General features: G+C 34.7%; 1 protein-coding gene across 2 annotated transcripts in view; it reads left to right on the forward strand.

Moving 5' to 3' along the window:
* The first annotated feature begins 1,412 nt into the window (after positions 1-1,412).
* Positions 1,413-13,678, forward strand: part of LOC138710627 (uncharacterized protein KIAA0930 homolog) — an 82,705-nt gene continuing 70,439 nt past the window's right edge. For both annotated transcript variants that reach the window (XM_069841651.1, XM_069841652.1), the window contains exons 1-2: positions 1,413-1,662; positions 1,886-2,046. In XM_069841651.1, coding sequence (XP_069697752.1) covers positions 1,551-1,662; positions 1,886-2,046 — 273 coding nt within the window. In that variant the 5' untranslated portion in view covers positions 1,413-1,550. The remainder of the gene's footprint in view (positions 1,663-1,885; positions 2,047-13,678) is intronic.

The following is a 13,678-nucleotide window of genomic DNA, read 5'->3' on the forward strand; positions in this document are numbered from 1 at the left end:
AAATTTCACAAATTACAGAGTAGTATAACCTACTGTATAATAATTGGGTCAAATATATATATATATATATATATATATATATATATATATATATATATATATATATTACCATTACCAATACAGCAATTCGCAATCTGTGCCTTGTGTCTTTTCTTGCACTGCACTTAAACTAAACTGTGGCTTCACTTGGACAGAGGGATTTCTGTTTCTGAATTAAGATGCGTGCCAAATCTCTGTGTAAATCAAATTGTCCATTTACTAATGTAGTGTCCATGCTTGAAGATCAAGATCACCCAAAACACTCGCACAAAACACGAAAACATATATATTATTCACAAAAGAAAATAATATTAGTAATCAATAATAAAATGTATAATACAACACTAAGTATTAACACAATGGGAACACTTCACTTTAACTTGTTAAAATATGAAAAACTATTAGTAGACTCTTACAAATTACACCAACACAATCACATTGTAATTTGAATCATCCGCCACTATTGAGATTGAGCTCAGAACACTACCATGGATATCCACGGACTCTGAACACTACAGTGAAATAATACACTCTAGGGGTAAATTAAAACACTACCGGTATTTGATTATTAATTTGGAAATGCGGACAAATGAGCGATACTATAATAAAAATCCGAACGCAACGAACGAATTTTTTTTTTCCGGTAAGTGAGCGCCTACCTTAAAATATTGTACAGATCCGTCATCATGCACCGAACAGTTGAAAATCTATAAATCCAATCCCCCTTAAATTAGTGTTTATTTAGAAATGAAGCTAATGTTTACTCACTAGAACATTACTTTGGTTATAAATAATATGCAGCAAGAAAGAAGAAATCGCCAGGATAAAAAAGTAAAATATTTGCTGTGTGAATATTATTCTGAATAAGTCCACACCTGTGGAGTAACGGTCAACACGTCTGGCCGCGAAACCAGGTGGCCCGGTTTCGATTCCCGGTTGGGGCAAGTTACCTGGTTGAGGTTTTTTCCTGGGTTTTCCCTCAATCCAATACGAGCAAAGCTGGGTAACTTTCGGTGCTGGATCCCGGACTCATTTCACCGTCATTATCACCTTCATTTCATTCAGATGCTAAATAACCTAGATGTTGATACAGCGTCATAAAATAACACAATAAAATGAATTATTCTGAATAAAAATTGAACTTGCCGCTATTTGGTATACGTATACAAGTCACGTGGTGTCGCACTCAGTAACGCCAACAGTCCATCGATTTATAGTTGAAAGCGGAATCCCCGGAATGTTGGCGGCAATGTGACTGTGTGCCTGAGGGTGAATCATTTTGTGTTGTATACTTGGGGGGGGAAATCTATGATTTACCAACAGTGGAAAAAATGTGTGTGATAGCTGTCTCGTCCATATTACGATACTTTAGGATTGATAGTGTACATTAATATTTCGGGATCCCATAATTCGTTTTGTACGTGAGTAGTAGTGTATAAATATAGTATCTATATATAAATACAAATTATATTCTGCATCTGTTAAAAGGAGGTGTGTACAGTACATTAAGAATGGCGTTTGCAAGTGCATCTTCATTGCTGAAAGCACCAACGATGCTTGAACAGTTATTAGAGGAAATTAACTTCCAGAGGACAAAGGAAATGCGGCAGCTGTTGAAAGATGGTGAGGATTATTCCGGTGTTACTTACGCTTTCGTAATACTGGTAAAATGTTGATATGCAATGAGACCTGTATAGATCTACTGTGTTTCCTGAAAATGTTATCTTTATTTACATCCTTTATAATAAATTGACCGAGTGAATTGTAGCGCTCTATTCCATTTCCGCCGTAATTTCCTTTTTTTCAGCCATGACTATTATAGATAACATTTTGTGGTTTATTTCAGATTCTGGTTTTGTGATGCTGCAAGGAACTACATATTGGACCGACTTGTTTGTCAGGCATTTTCTGTTTCAGACAGAACATTGCATTGACTGTGATGATTTGCTATTTTTCGTCCGTAAGCGTCATGTGAAGGGCACGTCTCGTTACCTGCCCAAATTTGAGGTAAATGCCTCCTATCAAACTACCGTATTTACTCGAAAATAAGACCCCATCAGACCTTCCTAATTTTTTTAAGTATTCTTTTACACCGATAACAGAATTCTAGTGCGGTATTCTAAGTGGGACAGAAACTGTAAGTTTTTCAGATTATTTAAGTGATATGACATCATACCTTTCCATCGTATCTTTAAAATTACCGAAAATCGTTGTCAAGAGAATACAATAGATTCCGAAGTCAATAGACGTCATTAGTATGTGTAGTACTGTTAGGTTCAGCCCAAAGACACTTTAAGTTACCCTCTTTCAGTACCATTTAGCGAAAACAATGAGATCGCAGAAGTGTGGAAGCTGGCTGAACGTCTACTTGATCATGGCTTTCAGTATTACAGCTCATAAAATCAGTAACTACCGCTAGCCTTGTGCTTGAGTGGCATAGTGCTGTTAGGTACCTTGTGCGATTGAGATACTGCATAAGAAAATGAAATCCCGGAAAAGTTATAAGTTTTCATTTAAATTTGATGTTTTTTAATTTTCCGAGAGAAATGGAGTGTAGGCTGCGAGTTGTGTGTCTGTGTTAATACAGTAATTTTTTTCTTAGTTACAATCTAACTCCTCAAATTGCATTTTCATGTTTCTACCTATATACAGTACCTGGCCACATTATTATAATCACTCACATTTTTACTGTACTTTACATATTACTTCCTCATTTGAACTCTGGTTTCCTTTCTTATGCAGAATTCACATTACATATTTAATTTTTAAACAGTACTAAGTAAAATTACAATTATAACAATGTTAATTCAAGAAATAGCCTATTGATAAATAACCAACCACACCTCGTTTTTACAGAAATTTCAATATTTCGTACGACCTCCTTTGGCTTTAATTACGGCTTCAATTCTCTTTGGCATGCTTACAATACACTTCTGTATTATTTCCTGGATCCTCTCATTGTGATTCCAAACATGTGTCAGCCTTTTACTAAGTCGAACTCTGGTAGTAATAAATTCTTTGCCATCTCTCTTGTTATGAGGACCCAGACTTTCTCAATGGGATTCAAGTCCGGTGAGTTTCCTGACCATGGCAAAGGTGGAATGTTTTTGGAAGCCAGAAACGTTTTGACTCTCCTAGCAGTGTGGCAAGGTGCACCATCGTGCATAAAAATATATTTCTCCCCATTTGGGAACCATTCGTTCAACTGAGGGATAAGCCTGTTTTCCAATACCTGGATATATTGATCTTGTTTCATTGTTCCCTGAACAATGTAGAGTCGTCCTGAACCTTTGCCTGATATCACAGACCATATCATGACTGATATTGGGTGTTTAACTGTGTTAACCAGGCATCAGGAGCAAAATTTTCTCCCTTTCGTCGACGAACAAACATTGCTTTGTCCATCAAACACTGAAAGTTTGATTCATCGGAGAAGCAAATCTGAAAATTGTCAAAGAAACTGATAAAAACTCTAAATTTTGTTTTGTATTTAATTCTTAAAGACAAAATTTAGAGTTTTTATCAGTTTCTTTGACAATTTTCAGGTTTGCTTCTCCGATGAATTAACCTTTCAGTGTTTGATGGACAAAGCAATGTTTGTTCGTCGACGAAAGGGAGAAAATTTTGCTCCTGATGCCTGGTTAACACAGTTAAACACCCAATATCAGTCATGATATGGTCTGTGATATCAGGCAAAGGTTCAGGACGACTCTACATTGTTCAGGGAACAATGAAACAAGATCAATATATCCAGGTATTGGAAAACAGGCTTATCCCTCAGTTGAACGAATGGTTCCCAAATGGGGAGAAATATATTTTTATGCAAGATGGTGCGCCTTGCCACACTGCTAGGAGAGTCAAAACGTTTCTGGCTTCCAAAAACATTCCACATTTGCCATGGTCAGGAAACTCACCGGACTTGAATCCCATTGAGAACGTCTGGGTCCTCATAACAAGAGAGATGGCAAAAGAATTTATTACTACCAGAGTTCGACTTAGTAAAAGGCTGACACATGTTTGGAATCACAATGAGAGGATCCAGGAAATAATACAGAAGTGTATTGTAAGCATGCCAAAGAGAATTGAAGCCGTAATTAAAGCCAAAGGAGGTCGTACGAAATATTGAAATTTCTGTAAAAATGAGGTGTGGTTGGTTATTTATCAATAGGCTATTTCTTGAATTAACATTGTTATAATTGTAATTTTACTTAGTACTGTTTAAAAATTAAATATGTAATGTGAATTCTGCATAAGAAAGGAAACCAGAGTTCAAATGAGGAAGTAATATGTAAAGTACAGTAAAAATGTGAGTGATTATAATAATGTGGCCGGGTACTGTAGGTCTACTTGGTTTTAAGACCCGATGCGAATATAAGACCCTCCCAAATTTAAAGAAAAATCTGGTCAAATAGGTCTTATTTTCGAGTTAATATACTGTATTATGCATTATTTTCTGGGAAACTTTAGTGTAGGCCTACCAAAATCAACGTTTTTCTAGCTAATCAAATCTGAAAGTCCTTCGTCCACCTGTATGATTGTCCCTTCATATTTTACATTTTTATACAATATGCAATAAGATACTCAATTAAATGAAGAAGTTACTGGCGTAGATCAGGTGGATGACATATTCGCCTGCTGATCGGGGCTGTGCTCGGGTTTGGGTTCGATTTCTGCTTGGACCGTTTACTTCGTTGGGTTTTTTCCGAGATTTTCTCCAACCATAAAGCGAATGTCAGGTAATCTATGGCGAATTCTCGGCCTCATCTCGCCTAATACCATCTCACAATCAATCTCTTCGACACTAAATAACGCAGTAGTTGATACAGCGTCATTAAATACGGTAACCAAGTAAAAAAAAAATAAATGAACCAAGGAGAGTTTTGGCTAGACTCTCGAATACAGGAAAGCTTACTGTAAGGAAAGTGTTCCAGCATTAATGACTGTTTCATGTAGAGTTGGAAGTAAAAGAAAAAAGGAATGGCGCGTGATTTGATTTTTAATATTTGTTTGAGTAATGTTACATTCCCTTTCTTTCTTTCTGTCTTATTTTTTTTATAGGCCTACATCTGTGGCATATTACATGTGTAGGATCTTTGGGTACACACTGTAAATAATTAACTGCAATAGATTTTTTTATATGAAAATGGTCTATTTAAGTATAATTTCATCGTAACAATATGCTATATTGAACTGCAAAAGAATATGATAGGATCAAGGGGCCATAGTTCAGTTTTTTTTGTACAGTTGACCTTGATTTCTCGCAATATTAAGGCACGGTTTTAAGCTACTTGTATAGAGTCATTCCGAGGGCTTGTATGCTTTAATTGTTAACTGTGTAATTTCATGTAGTACAAGAAAAGTGTAATTATAATTTTGCAAATAAGAGGTCGGTGAATGCTATACCCAACATATGGGAGAAGGAAATGTATTTAAATTATGAAAATTGTAGCACACCACTCTGAAGACATGATATGATCACTGTGAGAGCTATAAACTCACCCCACCTTCGTTTCATATAACTTATGAGGATGACTAAAAAAGTAAGGTAACAAGAACTCTTGCAGGTGACATATTCCTCCTCTTGTACGAATTTTCTCCAGGGCCGCAGCAGCAGACCACAGTTTTATTACGTGACCATTAGATGGCGCATATATTGCGTTAGACCTTCGCAATATTAGTTGTAAAATGGCTGACTCACAGAAACATGGTCAAACATGGAAGTGCATATAGTGTGATCCAGTTTTTGCATCTGAAAGGCACCTTATCATCAGAGGTGTACAGTGTGAAATGGTGCTTCCAACGGGAGGTACTGGAACATCCTTCCTACAGCCCTGACCTGGTACCCACTGATTTTCATCTCTCCGGACCATTGAAGAAGCACCTGGGTGGTAAGCGATTCAACACTGATACAGTCGATCAGTAAGCCATCATGATGTGGCTTCAGAGACTTGACACAAATTTCTCCTATGCTGGCATAGATGCCTTGGTCGCTGTTGGAACAGGTGTTTGGACAAGCATGGTGAGATTTTCTCAGATATTTTCATAGGAAATCATCACCTCAAAGCACTTCTTTCTTAGTCCAGAGTAAATCCATTTGTGTACCTGTATCAAAAAGCATATATTATGCAAGGCGTACTAAAAGCCTGAACAAATCAAACCTAACCTGTCATTGATCCTCGATTTTACTAAAACTCGCTTTTTTTTTTTTTAATAAAGATATATGTTTGTAAAGTTATAGGGCATACCATCTCTCAGTTTCATGATATAACGCAACATAAATTAGACATCAGTTCAATGTATGGTGTGTAGAGAGATAGAAGATTCAATCTAGATTCTAATTAATTGAACGAAAAATGCAGTACTTTCTTTTTGACCTTTAGCAAAACATTAAATGTCAAATTTTCGTTAGTAGATGGTGTATCGGATCTTTTTACATTTCTGAAATGCTCATGTTTTTTTTTTTTTTTTTTTTTCTCTCCTAATCCTAAGTGACTGAGAAGTAGGTGCTGATTGGCTAAGTTCATTTATAAAGTGTACTGTACCTTTTCCATATAGGCTATGTGTTTTATCACTTTATTCTGTTTCTGTCGCCATCAGAATCTCATTTTTCTCATTGTTTTTAAGGAATCTGTACTGTATGTCTGTACTATAAGATAAGAAGTACCATAACAAAACTTATAAAAAATTTTTGTTTTAGACAGCCATTCCTAAATGTATATCTTTTTATGTTAGGCTAGCATGTTAAGTAACTATTGTACTATAGCATACCAAAAGTATGTTTAATACTAATGCGAAAAATATGTTTAATGCCAACTTTCTACTGTTAAGACCGATCATCAATTTATTGTTTCCCATAGATTTCACAAGGAAACAATTTAGACCAATCAATAAAACAATGGTAGGTTTAGGTGCTTTTAAATATGACTTACTTACAAATGGCTTTTAAGGAACCCGGAGGTTCATTGCCGCCCTCACATAAGCCGCCATTGGTCCCTGTCCTGTGCATGATTAATCCAGTCTCTATCATCATATTCCACCTCCATCAAATCCATTTTAATATTATCCTCCCATCTACGTCTCGGCCTCCCTAAAGGTCTTTTTCCCTCCAGCCTCCCAACTAACACTATATGCATTTCTGGATTTGCCTGTACGTGCTACATGCTCTGCCCATCTCAAATGTCTGGATTTAATGTTCCTAATTATGTCAGGTGAAGATTACAATGCATGCAGTTCTGTGTTGTGTAACTTTCTCTATTCTCCTGTAACTTCTTCCTTTTAGCCCCAAATATTTTCCTAAGAACCTTATTCTCAAACACCCTTAATCTCTGTTCCTCTCTCAAAGTGAGAGTTCAAGTTTCACAACCATACAGAATAACCGGTAATAGAACTGTTTTATAAATTCTAACTTTCAGATTTTTTGACAGGAGACTAGATGACAAAAGCTTCTCAACCGAATAATAACACACATTTCCCATATTTATTCTGCGTTTAATTTCCTCCCGAGTGTCATTTATATTTGTTACTGTTGCTCCAAGATATTTGAATTTTTCCACCTCTTTGAAAGATAAATCTCCAATTTTTATATTTCCATTTCGTAGAATATTCTGGTCACGAGACATAATCATATACTTTGTCTTTTCGGGGTTTACTTCCAAACCTATCGCTTTACTTGCTTCAAGTAAAATTTCCGTGTTTTTCCTAATTGTTTCTGGATTTTCTCCTAACATATTCACGTCATCCACATAGACAAGAAGCTGATTTAACCCGTTCAATTCCAAACCCACTCTGTTATCCTGAACTTTCCTAATGGCATATTCTAGAGCAAAGTTAAAAAGTAAAGGTGATAGTGCATCTCCTTGCTTTAGCCCGCAGTGAATTGGAAAAGCATGACTAGATATGATTACATTTACTTAAAAAATTTACACAGATTAAGTACGGTAACTTGCTTCAACAATTTTATTATTGTATTGATAATTATATGAAACAATTAAGAATTATATTTAATTTAAAAAATTGGAGGGAGCGCCTCTTAATTTGCAGTCAAAGGCTCTACCACTGAGCTATGTTACTGCTTACTTTTAATGTGATAAAGTTTGGCTGTTATAATGTGGCAGACTACAACAGTGGAGAAGTTGAAGGAATCGTTTGTATACCATCATGAGCAAACAGCTGATAAAAAATTATGTACATCACACATGTTAAAAATGATCTTATTTTGCTCACAGGTGCGCTCCACTAGGCCTGCAACCTCATTTCGCAAACATTCCTGCTCACAAAATAAATATAATTTTTAACACTTATCATAAATAAATATTTTGCCATAGTAACACATTTCTACATAAAACAAATGAATTACTGCATAACAATTAAAAAATAATATTCTGTATCAGTCAACAACAAAAATATAGGTATCGTGTCATTTAAAATTATTATCTATTACTTCATAATAATTATGTTGTTTTCATAAAAATATTCACTTCAAAATATATGGTTCGACATGACTGAGCATTTTCTAAAACATATTCTCGATTTAATTTTAATTTGATTAATGCTATATAGGCACACAAATCAGAAGTAAACATTTGAAATAAGTTATCGGAATTCTTGTTTGAATAAATTAATAGAGTTTATTTAAAAGCCTTGGGTAAGCAAAATAGTGATGACTGAATAATCAGCTGAAACAATTTTCTTTTTATTAAAAAAAACAGTACTAAATAAAATAGTGTAGGATATAATCTATGTCCCCAAAAAATGCTCGGGAGAAATAGTTTTCATAAATGCAGAAATGCTGAGGAAGTTTTGTGAAGCATTATAGAATTAGTACATAAAAACAGTTGACTTTCACAGAAATTTTGCTTTTTTGCACGGCTCTTTTCCTAGCTGGTTTAAGAAAAAGTAAGAGAATTAAGCAGAGAAGATTCGATAGTTGACAGTTTTAAATTGTGTTAATGTTGAGACTCAAGACAGAATTGTGTAGTTGTTTATTTTAAAACTGGACATGTAGGCATGATAATTTGTTATATGGTAGTTAAATTCTATACAGGTGTATCGAAAAAATTAAGGCAAAACTTCATGTATATGGATTCCTCGTGTGTATAGAAGAAAAAAATAGTTATACAGTGAACACCACTTATTGTAATCACAGATAATGTTATCGATTTATGTTATCACTAGCCGTACCCGTGCGCTCCACTGCACCTGTTAGAAATAAATATAAAGTAATTACATAATTAAAATAGGACGTTTGATCCAGGGAACAACTTTTACAACAGCGCAAGATAATCTGCTTTGCTCATTACCCAATTTTTTTTGCATTGCGTTTATTGCATATATATTTTATGTATTTTAACACGATTCAATTGAGCATAGTTAAAATTTAAATTATAAAATAATGGATTGCTAAGCTAACATACTATTACTGCATATTAAATCAATACACTCTCGTTGTTCGTTAATTCTCTGAGATTAAAATGAGTGTACATAAATATTATTTTAAGAAATACAGAAAACGAATGTACAAAATAGCCTATCAAATTTTCTGTGCATAAGAAGCTGTTTTAATCTTACCTGTCTTCGATTTACTCAAACGTTACTGTAATAACATTATAGCATTATGTCCATCTAGAGAAACTACACTTTCCAATGGTGAAATAATAATTAATTATACAAATCGGTTAATTTAGCTTCTGATATTACTTCATACAAAGACAGAAACATTCTCTGTAGGCTATGTTTAATAGCTTTCGATTGTTGATGTCCTAGGCCCCTGTTTCGATTGTTGTTGTCCAAGGCCCCTTATAGACGAAGTCTATTCTTAATTCATTGCACCGTCTTAGATGGCATTATTTTAATTTTAAAACTCATTTATCTCATTAAATATTAGTCCTATCAAAATTTTGTAAAGAATAAAACTTATCGGAAATCATTTTTAAAGAAACGTTTGTTATGTAACATTTTTCACAAAAATCAATAATAAGCGAGATATTTCCATTTATTTAATTCTGGCCCCCTTATAACCCCCCTTTTAAATAAAGTATTTTGAATGCCATATAGACTAAAATCTAAGTTACAACGAACTTAATTTATATTCCAATTTTCATATAAATCGGTTCAGCCATTATCGCGTGAAAAGGTAACAAACATACAGACAGACATACAAACAAAAATTTAAAAAATGCGATTTTCGGTTTCAGGTTGGTTAATTATATATGTTAGGACCAATTATTTTTGGAAAATCGAAAATTACCAGAAAAATTTCGGCTACAGATTTATTATTAGTATAGATTTATATGAGTTCCCGTAGGGACTAATACTAAAATGTAGAAAAAAATTCTGTTTAATGTGATCATAGATTCGGTTAATGTTATCACAGTTATGATTGGGGAAGAATGTACCGTTACTTCCAACTGCTGCATAACTGTTGTATTGCCAGTGATGAGCTCCTCAACAGCTTGCTCAGTTGGGGATGGGTAGGATGTTCGACTTCAAAGAAGGAAGATCAGTCAGCATGGGTAGTACCCTTCCCTCACTTTCTCATTTAGGCGACAAAAGATGTTTCATCCCTTATGTTAGTACAGTAACTCCCACTTTTTCTTTTAGACGACAAAAGATGTTTCATCCTTTATGTTAGTACAGTAATTTAGTTTCTGCTTTTGCATTGTGAAGTTTTTAACTGCCAACGAATGCTGAAATGCGGCAGGCATTAGATGTTTTGCAACATGGTGTTCAGTAGACTTTAAAAAAAATGAGTGTGGAAGATTCATTAATGAACTCCTGCGAGAAAGTAAAAAAAAAAAAAAAAAACCAAAAAAACAAACAACAATTAATGACTATTTTAAGTGATTGAAAGAATTAACTATCAGTGATACTGTGTTATAACTTAGTTATATTTATGATTGTAGTGTAATATAGGCTATGAATACGTAGTAAATACAGCAACTTTCAATTTAAATTTTTCGGATATTGTTATCAATCAGTTAATGTTATCAGATTTTCTGGATCCCAGAGTGATCACTGTATCAACATAGGTCCGGAAATGCTTGATTTCTGAGTAGGGCTCGCAAGTATGATCACAGTACACTCCAGTACATTTCTTTGCTGGAACTATTATGATGCATTCTGTTTGCATTTTCTTAGATGAACTGTTTAAAATGTCCACCTCCTGCCAAATTACAGACTGCAGCTCATCATCTCATCAAGATCCAAACATATTTGGCCTCCATGTTCACTAGATCTTAACCCATTGCACTTCTTGCTGTGAAAGCATTTAAAATCGTTGGTGTATTCAGCTTCTGTGAATAACGATGGAACTCTCCGTCAGCGGATTCTGGAAGGCTGTCAGACAATAAAAACTATGCCAGGAATTTGGGAGCATGTTTGGATCTCGAGATGTTGAGCTGCAGGTAGGAGATGGACATTTTGAATAGTTGCATCATAATAATTCTGGCAAACAAACGTACTGGACTGGACTGTGATCATACTTGCAAGCCCTATCCAGAAAACGAGCATTTCCTGGACCCATGTTGATATAACCATTTTTTTCTTCTGTACATATGAGGAATCCATGCCTGAAGTTTTGTCCACTTGTTTCGTTACATTCTGTATAGGCACACCATTAAGTGAATTCCTAAAACATACATTTTCCAAGCTGGGTACTTGGAGTCCAAAATCAAATGAATTCAAGTGTCATTTGTGAGGACATAGGATTTTTTGTTATAATCCTGTTTTCTCTGTCTCATCCTACTACTCCTCTGTAATTTATAATAATAATTTTCTTCACTGGTACAGTAACAATGGGAAACTAGTGCATTACATCATGTTTCCCAAGAGACTAGTTTTGTGACATTTACAGAACATTCAACTTGGGTCTGGGCTGGTGAAGTAGGCCTACATGTAAATGTGATAAACATTGCAAGTGTAGACAGTGGAAATTTCGATCTATAACTTCCTGCATAGTTGCCATGGTGCACATCTTAAACAGTAGCAATTTTGATCTGTAGTTCAACACATAACTTTTATTAATAATTAGGGCTAGGATATGTATGTAATAACTTTTTTCTATTTGGTTAAAACATATGCATTTTGCAATATGTGCACGAAACAATGTTTCCCCAGACAGAAAATGTAAATTTTATAGTGCATGTTTTTGCATGTTTTGGAGTTTTTCATAATTGCAAAATATTAGAGAATATCAGTACAATTATAGCCTACATGTTTTTCGATTTTCACAGGAAAATGTTTTAAAGAATATAATTAATTACCTATTTTAAAATAATAATAAAATAAATTACAAATAAATTAAAATAAAACCAGAACCGTATCTGGAAAATACCGTTGGTCTGGGCCGGAGAATTTCCGATGGGAATTCACCAGACAAGTAGGGCACATTTAGTAGTGAGTTGGACTCCCAAGTCTTGAGTATGACGCAATCACAATAAGGGATGTGTTGACACTCAGTTGACCCTTCCTCCTCGGCATACTATCCGCTCTCAGATGTAACTACTAAAAATAATACCATTGGTCAAGGCCAGGACTTCCCTGATGTGGATTCAGCAGAAAAGTTAGGCCAGAGTGCTTCTGCATTACAGTTTAGTTTTGATTGTGAATATTGAGTGGTTGGATGTTACTTTGTGATAGACGTTATAGTTAAACCCCAACACTTGCTTATAGAAAAATGCTGCCAGTGAAATCAAGATTATTTACTCATCTAAGTATATAATATGTACGTGAAAATGAAGGTGTGTTTACTACAGATGGCCTCGTTTTATTTTGTGTTGTGTGTGAAAGACGTATAAGTGCGTATACTCGTTTTCAAGCGAAGTAAATTTTGAAAACAGCAAAACATTTAAAAAATGTTTCACTCAAAAAAAAGTGTTAAACACCTATGCTAAAAGTAAATACCCCAAACGAAGCAACTTGTTCTATTTCAGACCCCCAGTTGTCAACCTTTAATAAAGACCTATGTGAAGCTTTCACTTGTACGGACATTCTGCTCTATAAATGAATATATTAGAACATCCTAAATTACGTGCGTTCTTAGAAAACATATAAAACAGACTATACTACATGAGTTTACTCTTTGCAAACAGTATGTTCCATTAATTTACGAAAAAACAATACAAGAAATTCATGATTCTATTAAAGATAATCTAATCTGGGTTTGTTTGGATGAAACTCCAGATGCGTATAAATGATTTGTATGTAATGTATTTGTTGGCACTCCCGGTCAAAATGGAATTTGAAAGGCTTATCTTCTAACTGTGGAAGGAATAGCTGCGACAAATCATTCAACAATCGCGAAAATATTCAATAACGCAATATTGTTATTGTGGCCAGAGGGAATTAGATATGAAAATGTTGTTTTGTTCTTATTTGATGCTGCCCCCTATATGGTTAAGGCAGGTGAGGGGGCTAAAACTTTTTTATAATAGAATGATTCATGTAACATGCTTGGCACATGCAATGCCTGAGTGAAACTGTGGACTTAAATTTTCCTACTGTTAATAGTTTAACATCAAGGTGTAAAAAAATTTTCCTTAAATCTCCGAGTATAATCAATTTGCTTAAACAGTTGGCTCCATAAATTCCACTTCCTCCTGAGGCGATCATTAGGAGACGGGGGACCTGGTTACAGGCTGCC

The sequence above is a fragment of the Periplaneta americana genome, chromosome 12 (assembly GCF_040183065.1).
Source record: "Periplaneta americana isolate PAMFEO1 chromosome 12, P.americana_PAMFEO1_priV1, whole genome shotgun sequence".
Taxonomy (NCBI): domain Eukaryota; kingdom Metazoa; phylum Arthropoda; class Insecta; order Blattodea; family Blattidae; genus Periplaneta; species Periplaneta americana.